The 13,110-nt window shown below is 36.8% G+C and overlaps 1 protein-coding gene across 1 annotated transcript in view; it reads left to right on the forward strand.

The window, feature by feature from the left end:
* The window catches only part of osbpl3 (oxysterol binding protein like 3), a 28,499-nt gene extending 17,003 nt beyond the window's left edge, over positions 1 to 11,496 (forward strand). The window contains exons 9-24 of the mRNA XM_011485174.2: positions 80 to 183; positions 352 to 444; positions 520 to 679; positions 2,789 to 2,919; positions 3,470 to 3,571; positions 4,523 to 4,654; positions 4,928 to 5,021; positions 5,091 to 5,332; positions 6,776 to 6,913; positions 7,048 to 7,111; positions 7,185 to 7,263; positions 7,590 to 7,734; positions 8,578 to 8,722; positions 8,800 to 8,926; positions 9,697 to 9,819; positions 10,668 to 11,496. Coding sequence (XP_011483476.1) covers positions 80 to 183; positions 352 to 444; positions 520 to 679; positions 2,789 to 2,919; positions 3,470 to 3,571; positions 4,523 to 4,654; positions 4,928 to 5,021; positions 5,091 to 5,332; positions 6,776 to 6,913; positions 7,048 to 7,111; positions 7,185 to 7,263; positions 7,590 to 7,734; positions 8,578 to 8,722; positions 8,800 to 8,926; positions 9,697 to 9,819; positions 10,668 to 10,764 — 1,976 coding nt within the window. The 3' untranslated portion in view covers positions 10,765 to 11,496. The remainder of the gene's footprint in view (positions 1 to 79; positions 184 to 351; positions 445 to 519; positions 680 to 2,788; positions 2,920 to 3,469; positions 3,572 to 4,522; positions 4,655 to 4,927; positions 5,022 to 5,090; positions 5,333 to 6,775; positions 6,914 to 7,047; positions 7,112 to 7,184; positions 7,264 to 7,589; positions 7,735 to 8,577; positions 8,723 to 8,799; positions 8,927 to 9,696; positions 9,820 to 10,667) is intronic.
* Positions 11,497 to 13,110: the final 1,614 nt, after the last annotated feature.

Below are 13,110 nucleotides of genomic sequence, written 5' to 3' on the forward strand. Positions count from 1 at the left end.
TTGTTAAATCTGTCTTTAATGGCCAAACTTGTTGAAGTTTTTATGTTTTCCGAGGGCTAAGAATTCCTCTGCCCTACAGACCTATCAGTGTGTGAGTCCTACCTGCTGGAGCTGAACCACATGCTTAAGAACATGGAAGTCCTTCACCGCACATACTCTGCTCCATCGATCCAGGCACTACAGGTCAGCAATGTTTCATTTGATTTTTGCATTTCTCAGAATTCTGTCCATAAAAGGTTTTTGTAATTTATTTTATTCCTTTATCCACTAAGTGATATGAAACCAACAGAACTTTGTGATTTACAGCAGTTACCTCTCTGTTCTGACCATCTGGATCTTTGTGTTTAAAAGAACTCCACATTTAACAGCCCCAAGAAAGAAAAGAGGCTTCAGAGAAAATGGCGCGCTAAAACCTACAGTAAAGATGTCAAAACAACATTGCAGGTGGAGAACGTGGCAATGCAACATGATCCCACTTATTCCTTAGTGCCATGACTTTCAGCTTTGATCTCATTGCAGGTACCTGGGAACATTTCTTCTGGCTCCACCCGTCTCCACGCCTCTAACCCCAACCTGTCCACAGCTGCACTCCTCAATGGAAAAGCTGACCCAGAACCCCTAGATTCTCCCTTTGATGTTGCAAAGCTGCAGGAAGACTTTTACAGCGTTGCTGCCAACTGTGAGTGAAAATTGTTGCCATAAATACTACTTGGTTGAACAACTTTAAAAGGAATGTCCAAGACTTTCAATTAATGCAATCTTTGGCTTTCTGCTGTCAAAGGTACTGGAGCTGAAACTACTTCCAACACCTGTGTCAAATCTCTTTTACATGTGTTCCCCTCTTTTACTTTGTGAAAGCTGCACAGTTTCTTGTGTTTATTTTTAGCTTATCTCAACAAAGAAGGTCGTTTTTTTTAAGTCTTCCTTGTGAGCTTTTAAGAGAAAGGCTTTGTGTGAAGCATCAAGGAGATTATTAGAATATAGACTCTGCGTCAGTGTCGCTTTGAAACCTTCAGTTCATTGGACACATTGCGAGAGACCGGCGGACGACCCAAATTCCTGTAGATCTACAGTTTTTTTTAGCTCAAAAGAAAAACATTGAGTCTGCCTGATTACTGTTTTTTTTTTTTGTTGTTGTTTCTAAGAAATGATCTTTACTTATTAAAATGCCCTGGAAGTACGCAAATGTCTCCCTTGAATTCTCGCAAGCGGTCTGGTCCCTTTTCTTCTTTACTATTTCCTTTTGCAGAATAAAGGACTAAAATATCCTTTCTGAAAATAGATATATGAATCAATTACCCCAATTCTTTGCTGTCTCAACGCTAAAAGCATGAAGATGATCGATTTGTGGTTTACGATAACCATCAAAGAAGCATAGATTGCCTTCATGCTACAAATGTATGTTTTTTTTAACCCACCAGTATTTGGCAGCTGTTATATTTTAATTGTTAAAATGCATTAATGCTACTTTAGAATGTAGATTTTGTTGTTTTTTATTTATTTGTAGCCCAGAAGTTTATATGCTTTGCATGATGCAGCTGTTGGTGCACTTTTCTGAGTCCATCTTGGAACATTTGTAGTTTTTGTAGTCTAGTAAAGCTGGGCCAAAGTCTTCTTTTTTTTTTTTCCTTTTAAACGTCTTGTTCCTTCTTCTTTGACCTTCAACGTTTGCCAATAGGGACACGGAAAATCTAAATAGGAAAAGGACATATGAGGGACTTTTTTAGGAAGATTTTAGGTGTGCTATAGTTTGATTAACACTTTTTGACAAAGAAGTTAAAGTAAAAGTCTAATTTGAGTTGACCCGTGACCCCGGTCCAAATAAGCTAGAACAGATGGAGAGATAGATAGTTCAAGTTTTAGGAAAAAAAGTGATAATTTACAAAAAATTATTACAATTTTATGTTTATAAATAAATAATCTCAAACAGGTTGTTTAAATTTTGACTAACGTATAACGGTTAAAATATCCTAGTAAATTGATTGACATACAACACACTTTACTGTAGTCGATTATTTTAATTGGGCGGTTATGATGAAGAGTGTGGTGGAAATGTAAAATAACTAGTTAAAGGGCCAATACCATGCTAATCTTAAGCATTTTTTTAGTAAACAATATTCATGTATATGATAAAATTGGCACACAAAAGAACATTTTTTTTTATGAGAGATGAGTTATTTTCACAGCCCTTTTTCCTACCCGGAAGTAGGCACCTCTGAGACACCGGCTTTCACTCCTTGTGGGTGCCGCCCATTTCATGACATCAACCTAGAGCCGGCCTGTCCGTGTCTCTGCGTCTCGCCCACAAAATTAAACAACATCCAAACTTTTGTGAAGATGGATGTGCACATTGTGCATATATAAAAGGAAAGAGTTTTTGCCAAACACCGTTAGCTCCACAAAGAAAGTGGGTGTGTGTGTTAGCCTGGGGGTGGTGCTGGCAGCGCAGACTCTTCCTGGAAGGGGCTGTCCTCACCGGTCTACTTCATCTCGTGAGAATCCGCTCGTTTTTGTGGATTGGGGGGGGGGCTGGTGCTCAGACTGCAGATTTTTAGAGGAATACCCAAAAAAGCGTGAACGGATCAAATACCGCTTTGGGGCTTCTTTTCGTGAAGAATGAGCATTATAATGCACTTAAAAACTAAAAAATTGATTTTGGATGGTATAGGCCTTGAAATAAAAAATGTACTCAGTGCATTTTGACACTTGTTTGTGTGTTTCATTGCTCTAAAATGAAATCAAACTGGTTTGCGAACATTGTTTTTCTCTTGTTCTTTTGTTGCTTCAGTCCACGCCTCCATGAAGTCCATAATGAGTTCACTAACATCTGAAAGGGAGAGACTAAGACAATGTCTGGATCATGAAACGTTTCTTCCCACCTCGCCTCAAGTTGTCAATTTGAAGAACACGCTCGCTGCGGTATGTGAAGGAACACGAAAAGGGCAAAGCTTTCAGTCAGCAGGAACAGGTTAGGTACTCCACCTTCTCTTCAGCCATGCTCTCAGATGCCATGTCCTCCCACAGCTCTTGTCAGGCGTAACCCACTGATGAGACATTTAGAAGGATCACACGCTCATTGTTTGATGACTGCCTACCTGAATCAGCAGCCGTGTGTCCAATGGTTGCTTCCTCCTACAGAAAGGCTTTTTCTGTTTTCTGTCTCTGCTGACACACATTCATCGTCATGTCAGCTCGGAAATGTGTTGGCGTTGAAAGCAGACGTTCTTTTTGACATAAAAGTAAATTCTCCTGCATTGGGAAGTTAGTGTCCTGTATGCCAAAACACATATTTCTCTTTCAAAAACACGTTTGGCTTTTCCACATAGTTTGTCTGTTTTTAGTCAACCTCACACTGAAATGATGATGTTTTGGTTCTAAGAGTAATCCACTACTACAGCTCTGGTAATTGAATACATTTTTGGTGGGGTTTGTATTATAAGTAATGTCCATGTTGGTTATTTTCTTTTAGGCTTTAGCCCAGAACTCAGAGCTGAGAGAGCGACTGAGCAAGATTCACTCCGAGTCCCACATCGTAGAGCCCACACAAAAAAATCTGTCTGCCCCTGTGCAGGTGGGTGCAGGAAGTTGGCGTCAAGATGATGCTTACTATCTGTCATCATTTTCTTTCCACACCATCAGAACTTACCACGGAATGACTGAGCCAAATATTATTGCCCCCATACTCCACATTTATGAATGTGCCACATAATCTTTTCCCTAAATGACCCTCCTCCTTTTTTGATCAGATTAGCTGTCAGGGTTTGGTAAAACAATTCACTCATTTGAAGATTTGTTAAACATTGTACAAAATTGGTGCACTTCCTGGAAAGGTGGACTGACTCATTAGACTCAACTGGAGAGTCACTGTACCTGCGGCTCCAAACTGAGCTGCCTATGTGAAACAAAGCAGGAACATGCTTTTTTTAAATAAAGCTGAGCTATTCAGGATAATTAGAAAAAAATGTAGTTAGATAGAAACTGAAATACTTATTTAATGCAATTGGAATATGACAAGCTTTATTTGGATTAATATACCGTAACAACAACAACAGCAGCATGAATCTCTTTTGCGCTATTTGCATTAATCATGTAAACTGACCATTCAGCATTTAGGGAAAGAGATCTGCAGCGTGACTTTAAACTGAAGCTTTAAAAAAAGGAACTAATATAGGTTCAAACAAGAGGGGGAAAATATTATAAGGAAAATAATTAACAGTATATAATACAATAAATAACCAACTAACTATATAAATCCTGATTAGCATGAAATGTATAGTAAAGTAATACATTCCAATATAATATCTAGTAACTGTTTTATTAGAAAACCAAGAATATAACATTAAGAAAGTTTTTACAAATAATGTTAACATAAAGAAATGAGTACATTTGTTTGGGATGGCAGAAGTGTAATAATGAAAAGAAGGACAATGAATGAAAGTGTGACTGTCAATCCCTCAGTGTGTGGAGCTAAGGTGTTGCCCTTTCCTTCTTCTCATTTGGTCTTTGTTTCTGTCACACACAGGACTGCATGGATAACTCCCATACCCTTGTCCATCAAGCATCCAATGAGAGCCGAGCCTCAGTTGCAGACTCGATTTCAGAATTCTTCGATGCGCAGGAGGTCCTGCTATCTGCCAGTTCCTCAGAAAACGAGGTAACGTCTGTGATCTGACATTTTATTCAAAATCTTCTTACAGGTGGACATTTTTTTAACCAAAAAAAAAAACAATATGTCACACCAAATGACAGCTGGACAAGAATTGCTTTAATCTAAAAATACAGAAAGCCACGAGCTTTCAGATCCAACTTTTTCAATTTATGACATGCTTTTCTTTCCCAACAGAAAGTTGAAAGTACAGCTTATTCAGAGGATATAAAAATAAATCTACTCCCGACTATGTGAAAGCTCATTTTTTTTCTGTTTCAGATATCAGAGGATGACTCATACATTAGTGATATTAGCGACACCATTTCTGTGGATAACTTAAGTAATGATTTGGAAACTGATAGATCAAACTCAGGTAAGCTGAAGAATTTTTATTAGTCAAACATGTTACTTCTGTTTCCTTTAACGGTTTGTCTTCTGCCAGGTTCAGGGGATGGGATGGTCGTTTGTCGGCGCAGATCCTGTTTACCTGCATTCACGCCAAATGGCGGCTCCATCAGCATGTGGAACATCCTGAGGAACAACATAGGCAAAGATCTATCCAAGGTGGCCATGCCAGTGGCTCTGAACGAGCCGCTGAACATGCTGCAGAGACTCTGTGAGGAGCTGGAGTACAGCGAGCTCTTAGATAGGGCTGCCAACACACACGACCCCTATGAACGCATGGTGAGATACTACATTACCTTGCACATCCTAATCACTCTTTGTGCCAAACATCACTGAGATCCAGCTCTAAAACTATATCAGCTATGATATATTTTTGCTCATGGTTGCAGAGTTTAGCAGTATATGTCCTCAAAGTTCCACTACCTTCTTCCAAAGTTCTAGCATGATGCGTTGTTAAATAAATATGAATATTTAGTCTTTTTTTATTTACTTCACAACTTCCCCACAATTAAGAGACGCTGACAGAATAGTTTCTTGTCTCATAAGAAAGTACAAAACCCAACTTCTAGGACTTTGTATCAAAATAACAGAAAGAAGAAAGAAATAATCCAGTTTAAGAACACTACAGTATGTAAAACCCAAATGCAATACGTTTTATGAAACCATAAAAAAAGGGAGCCACAACAACAGAAATTTAATAACAAACATTATTTTTAAGGCACCCACAAACGTCCTTTTTTATGCAGTTAATGATAGAAATAATTTTAATTTCTTGGATGTACAGAATGCATAACATTCTGTTTTTTTTTTCCTTTTTATCTGCCAAAAAAGATTATTTAAACAGCAACTCATGGGAACAGCTTGTACAGATCAGTGAAAGTTTTTTTTTAGCATAAAAACAAGGAACAATGGGCGGAAAAAAAGACTTCAGCTCTGCAAACATTCTAAAAAAATGTCAAAAGTATGTTTAAGTTTTTAAATTATTCTTCAAAAGAACCAGTGTACAAGCCCCCTGAAGTATTTAGTAATTTCTACTCTAGTCTAGCTATTTTTACAGAGCTACCACCTAAAAAGCAGACGAGAACTTTAAGAACTACAACGAGAATGGTCATGTGTTAAATAAATGAACAGTTGCTGTTTTCCCTTTAACTCTCTAACAGTCTGAGGACACGACTACAGTTTGTGCAGCACATCCTACTTATGCTGCTTTCTGCCTATTTCCAAGGTTAATCTTTTTTTTTAATAACTAATTTTAACACTATAACCCTGCCCTAAATTCACTCTCCCTTATGTGACATCAGTACAGCCATAACCCCTTTATGTAACAAATGTTACTGAGTGCTGGATGATTAGAAAATGTGGCAACAATCACCTGAATCTGCAAGGAGAAGGTTGTGTCACATCCCGCTGCAAAGGAAAAGATAATTGATGTGTGAGTACTGTGTTTAAAACAAAAGGTTGTGTGTGGGACGAGAAAATGACCTCAAAGACATTCTATGTAGTGAGTCAATAAAAAGCATTAAAAAGATTAAAAACAACAATGTTCACAAACTTTGATTTGAAACTGTTTGTGAGCTTTAATTAAAAGTTAAAGCAAAAACAGACGACTGCCTTTGAAACAAAGAGTATTCAGTCAGAGCAAAGAAGGTGATTGGGATTATTTATGAACCAATAATCTGAGGCAAATAAAAAAAGACAGATGAAACTGTTCTCTTTTGGTAGATGTTCATAGCTACGTTTGTGGTGTCAGGCTACGCATCCAGCTACTACAGAACTGGAGGAAAACCTTTCAACCCTGTTCTGGGAGAGACGTTTGAATGTAACCGGCCCGACAAAGGCTTTCGATTTGTTGCAGAGCAGGTATACACCATTTTTTTTCACATTTTTTTAGAGGGTGTCCAACTTGACTCATAATAACGGACTAAATTGTGCTCAAAAATAATAGACAACACAATAGTATTTCAAGATGTGTAAGACTTTTTTTCAAATTGCAGGTCAGCCATCATCCTCCTATCTCAGCCTGCCATGCTGAGTCCAAAAACTTTGTTTTCTGGCAAGGTACTTGGATGTTCATACATTTATTGATAAGATATTGTTGCTGTTGTTTACATTTGGACATCTACTTTTGTAGATGTGAGATGTAAGAACAAATTCTGGGGAAAGTCACTAGAGATCGTTCCTGTGGGCACCACTCATGTAACTCTGCCGGGGTGAGTATATTCAGCTTAGTTTGGCGTCCTTGTGCAGACTGTGCAGCATGTCTGACCCAGAACTTTTCCAACAAGCAGCTGTCCCATTTCCACCTGGAGCGGGAACAGCTGCAGAGCTTCTATTTTGTATCCTGTGTTTTCTATATTACAGACTGTTTTGTTTCCAGCTAAAAAAAAAGTGCTGAGTTTTAAATTTAAGAATATTGTTGTATTTTTGTATAATCTCAATACACAAGCAGTATAATTAATATTTACACACAGCTAAATCTGTTTAACTGCAGCAGTTAAGAACTGATAAATATAAGTTTTGGTTCTGTTTCTGTCAGATTTGGTGACCATTATGAGTGGAACAAGGTGACCTCCTGCATCCACAACATCCTGAGCGGGCAGCGCCGCATAGAGCACTATGGGGAAATATCCATCAAGAACACTAACAGTGACATTTGCCAGTGCAAAATCACTTTTATCAAGGTGAAGCCCAAAAAAGAAAGGAAATAAATGTGATCTTTCCTCATTCTAATACCTCATTAATAATGGATTAGATTTTATCTGCGGTTTTCCAGACGCTCAAAGCGCTTACAATGTGTCCATTATTCATTCACTCCTCATTTATACTTGGTGATGGTAAGACACTGATGAAGCCACAGCTGCCCTGGGGCAGACTGACAGAGGCGTGGCTGCCAATTCGCAACCACGGCCCCTCTGACCATCACCGGGACATTTAAATGCATTCACACACCAGTGGAGCCACACTCGAGCCAGAAGGCAGTGAAGTGTCTTGCCCAAGGAGACAATGACAGTTGACCTGGGGGGAGCGGGGATCGAACCACTGACCCTTTGATCATCAAGCTTTTATCAGCTAGTTTCCTGGTACTTCATAAACATGTTTTTCTCTGTTTAAGTTTCTGTAATGTAAACCCCAAAGGGAAATATATATTTTTTCATGATAAATCCTGTTTCTCCTTCATTCTCCAGCACACCAGCTTCACAGATGAAGATTTTCACCTTCATACTAGCAAGCATCTCTGCATGTTTTTCATTTTAATGTATGGACACTGCTGGGAGGAAGAGTTTAATTGCTTTTGAGAGTACTTCTAAAAATGTATCTCCCAAAGCTTTGCTGGTTAGCAAGTCAAGACATGCCAGGCCTAATTATGCACCATCATCTCTCATGGCTCGTGCCGGCTCCTAAGAGCATGATCCAGAGCAGAAACTGTTTGTGCAACAGCAGCATCTGCTGACGGGAAGATGCCATTGTCGTCATTCCTGATCGTCAGTGATAGACTCTAGTTTTTATCTGTTATTATTCAACAGACGAGTTATTGGAGTTCACGTGTAAACGAAGTGGAGGGCACCATCACAGATAACAAAGGAAAAGTCATCCACCGAATCTTTGGAAAGTGGCATGAAGCGGTCTTCTGTGGAGACCCGCCATCAGCTAAATGCATCTGGAGAGCAAGTACTTAACCTTTATTTCTTCTACCATGCATGTTCAATTAGTTGGGTCTGATGCACTTGATGTTGTTTCTCTCACAGATGCAATGCCAGTCAACCATGAACAATATTATGGTTTCACAAAGTTTGCAATTGAGCTGAATGAGTTGGACCCATCCCTGACACCGCTGCTACCACCTACAGATACCCGACGGCGAGTGGACCAAAGGTAAGAAGTCTATTAAATCCTCTCACTTTTTGTTTATGCACGTAAAAAGTTTTCATTGTAAGTTTTTTCTGGCGAAAAAAATATATAATAATGTGCAAAGTACATGTACTACGATAAAAATGTCGGATTAAGCTGAGAAACACATTTTTGAAGTTGTCATTGTGCTCCAGGCAATAAATAAAACCATTCGCTTTAAAGTAGAACAGAAATAGTTCTCTTTTAAAAAGAAAATAGAAATGGTTCAGACACTTTCCATTTCACAAAGCTATTTTCAGCTCACCTTTGAAAGGTTTACACATCTTCAAAGTTAGCACTTCTGCCCCGAGGCAGAACAAAGAGAAAAGTGAGACTCTAGACTTTTTCATCTGCCGTTTCTTATCCTCAGTTTGTTGGTTTTGCCAACAATCAGTGGGAGCACTGCAAAAACTAAATCTTAGGAAAGTATAATCTTTTTAAGAAAAATTTTCTTATTTTCTGTCTTGCAAGAAAAATAATCTTTTCTCAATTGCAAAATAATTTTAGTTTAAGAAAACGTGTCTAAGTGACTAGAATTGTTTTCTTAAAATACGAACTCTTAATAAGAACATTTTTCAAACCCCATTGGCAGATTTTTTAATTTAATTTTATTTATTTTTTTGCTATTTAAAGACGTACAGTATTTTGTAATTTTAAGAATTTTTGACTTACTTCTAGGGGTCTGTTTTTGTAGTGAATCTGACGACTGAACATAAATGTTTAACGCTTTTATGATGAATATGTCTTGTTGGCAGATTGCTTGAGGAGGGGAATTTGGAGGCTGCAGAGGAACAGAAGCAGAGGATTGAACAGCTGCAGAGAGACAGACGGAAAGTCCTGGAGGACAACAAGGAAGTGCACCAGCCGAAATTCTTCAGGTACTCTACATACACATTTCACTTTGGGGGTTTATTGATTTAAAAGTAAAGTGCACTTAGTCTTAATGACCAATCACACAATTATATAAATTCCGCAAACCTATTTTATTTTCACACTTTTTAGGGCAGCACAATTTGAACTCACAAAAAAGGTTTTTGTTGGTGGTATAAAGGGTTAAGATGAACAAATACTGTTACCATCGGTAGACATCGAGCAAGCAAAAATGGGCTCCATAAATAGAAGATAGCTTTAACTTTTCAATTTTTAAAGTAGGACAACCTTTGAGAGGAATGAGCTTTAAGACAACGTTGCATCTGATAGGCTTTATGATAAAACAGGCTTTTTGATGATTAAATAAAAGTAAGATGGGAAGTTACAGGCAGTCAAACAAATTATTATTTATAATCCAACAGTTTGATGGCAATTTTACATAAAAATTATTTGTATGAGTGATCCAGCTCATAAAGAGGAAATAAACTTAAGATCTATCTCCAAATTAGTTCAAGTGGTTGCAAACCTTTCAATTTCTTTTTGCAGTCGAGATTTTAATGCCTGACATTTATATATTTGGTCTGTTAGTAAAAGATGGAGTCGGAATAAGCAAAAAGGAAACTCGTAAGTTTACTTTAGAATTTCTTTTAGTTAGAAACAAGGATCCTCTTCTATTTAAAGCCAAAACTCACAACTTTATCCTAAAATATTTGACAATTTGTTTTTAATTGTACCTTTTTCAAAACACATTTGATATAATAAATGATTACAAATTTACAGGGATCTTTGTTACAGTAAAAAACAAATTGCACAGTTTTGCTGTCTGATTATTCTTTTTTATTGCTTTTCCCCACAGTAAGTCGAAGGATGACACATGGGTGAGCAACTACACATACTGGGAGCTGAGAGAGGACCCTGGATTTGTCCACATAGACTTTCCGACACTGTGGTGACCCCTGAGCTGCAGATAACACAACTCCAACCTCCTATGATCCAGGCTGATTTTGATGCTGTCCATAACCCTGTCAGCAGCAGTCAACACTCAGTTTCTGCATTACACTCCATCAAAGTAATTGCCTTAAGAGATGTTCTGCGCTGAGTACACATCTATTCAAGAGCATTTGTTCGGATTCTCCTCTGTTTTTGAAAGATTTGCCCTTTCTTCCACATTTACGCTGTTTTGAGAACTGGTTGAATGATAAAACAATTTCATAGTGAATCCACACTAGTTTGAAATGTACGGAACAACTCTTCACTTCAGCTGTTGTCTGTTCTTGAACATTTTCTACCTCTGAGACAAATTGGCCTCGTTCTGTTACTTAATAAGTGTAATCATACAATATTTATTCCGCATCGCCTGATGCCTTACTACTTTTAAGGACGTTATTTTATTTATTTTGTTGCACTGCATTAAAGTCTGTGTTTTGTGAGGATGGGCAGAAACTGTTTAAAAACTCTGTACTATGTGCTGAGCTTATTCTTTCTTTTCCCAGTGGAGTTTTACTGCTATTTTGTTTGAACTGGGTGAATGGTGGTACAAATATATAAGCAGAAGTAGCAAATACTAATTATAGAGAAACAAGCATACCCTTTATTTGCGCCCCCAAGGGCACAATAGGCTCTGGAACTGTCCAAAAATATGCTCCAAGAGATCAAATAAAAAAAACTGGCTTTGTTTCACTTTTTCGGTTGTCTGTCATATTTATCTGGGAATTTTATTTCTGTTTAATGGTAATCTATTTCTGACTAATTCTGTTATAAATATATTTATATACAACTCACAACAAAAGTTGTATTTTTTTGTTGTTCTTTTAAGTTTCAGTTGATTTGACCAGCAACTGAATTTAGTCTCATTCAGATCAAATATTCACAGATATTTATCAGATAGTTATCTGAGATTGCAATATTTGGTGAAGACTTTGTGTTATTGCTTCCTGGTTATCCAAGATCAGAGCCCAGAAAAGTCAGTGCTAGCGCTATATGGGTAGTAAATATAGAGATCTCTCCTTGCCATTATTTTAACATAAATGTAAAAAAAAAGTACAGACAGTGTATCACTTACTTTATATTTTAGATGGTACAATTGTTTAAGTGTACTCTGTTAATTGTGTTATTACCTGTTGGCTTATGAGACCTGGACTGCACAACTGACCTCTAGAGCTAAATTTTTTTTGTTTTTTTTTTACAAGTTGACAAGACATATCATGCACTGATTTGGGTTTATAGATGGTTTTTTCAAAGATATTTGGTTACAAATAAAACTGTTAATGTAACACTTTTTAAAAAATCTACATGTGTCTACAAAACAAATATGACGACATGATGTCTTGAGGAAATCAAGGAAATAATCAAAGCTTGTTTTATATTTCCATATTTTTCTTGACTTACTTCGTTTTTGTTTTTTTTTGGAATTTGAGGTTAAAACCTTTAGACCTTTAGTGAAGGCGTTGTTGTCTTTATAAAGTGTCTGACACAAACACAGACCAAAATATCACAGACTTAGCTTGCATTTAAAAATCTTTCTGTACTTTGTCTTTAAAAGCCTATTTAACGACTGTTGTATGTTAATCAAGTTTTATTCAAAACGTTTGAGTGAATAGTCTATAATATGCATGGAAAATGAGGGGTTGAAAAGTAGTGCTTTTGGATATATGGATATTTTTTAAATCAATACTTCAGATTGAAAACCTTTATTGGAAGTGAAATACTTTTAGTTTTACTATAAAGTAAAAAAAAATAATCCCACTTTGTTCCACTTGGTGGCAATATTTAATAAATAAAACTGAACAACCAAAATAAATGATAAAAACCAAGGTCCTCATCACATAATATCTGTTTTGGACAAGTCTGTTTGACAAGAATCTAAATTCTGTCTTGGTCTGTTAAAAGAAGACACTTGATTTTGAAATATATGTTTTGCTTTAGGGCCTTAATTTGTTTTTGAGCTCACTTTAACAAGCAATTGTGATGCTTAATATTTTTCTAATTATTTATGAGGAGTTTCAGCTCAACTTTAGGGCGTAAAAGTACAAAAAACTCACAGATTACCGTAATATTATTGATGAGGTTCTTGTTTGCTTGAAGAAGGTCCCAAGTTCAAATTCAATAGATTTATGCAAAAATGACCAATTTGAAACAAAGAATTGACTTAAAATTCTTAGACGGAATAAAAAATAATCTGTTTTAAACAGTTTTTTTCCTCAATTACTGGACCGTACTTATGTATTGTTTTATTTTTTAAACTATTAAGTTATTTATCATTCCAATTTTTTTTTTTTACTTTAACCCATTTATTTTTT

This window comes from Oryzias latipes, chromosome 16 (genome assembly GCF_002234675.1).
Source record: "Oryzias latipes chromosome 16, ASM223467v1".
NCBI lineage: Eukaryota > Metazoa > Chordata > Actinopteri > Beloniformes > Adrianichthyidae > Oryzias > Oryzias latipes.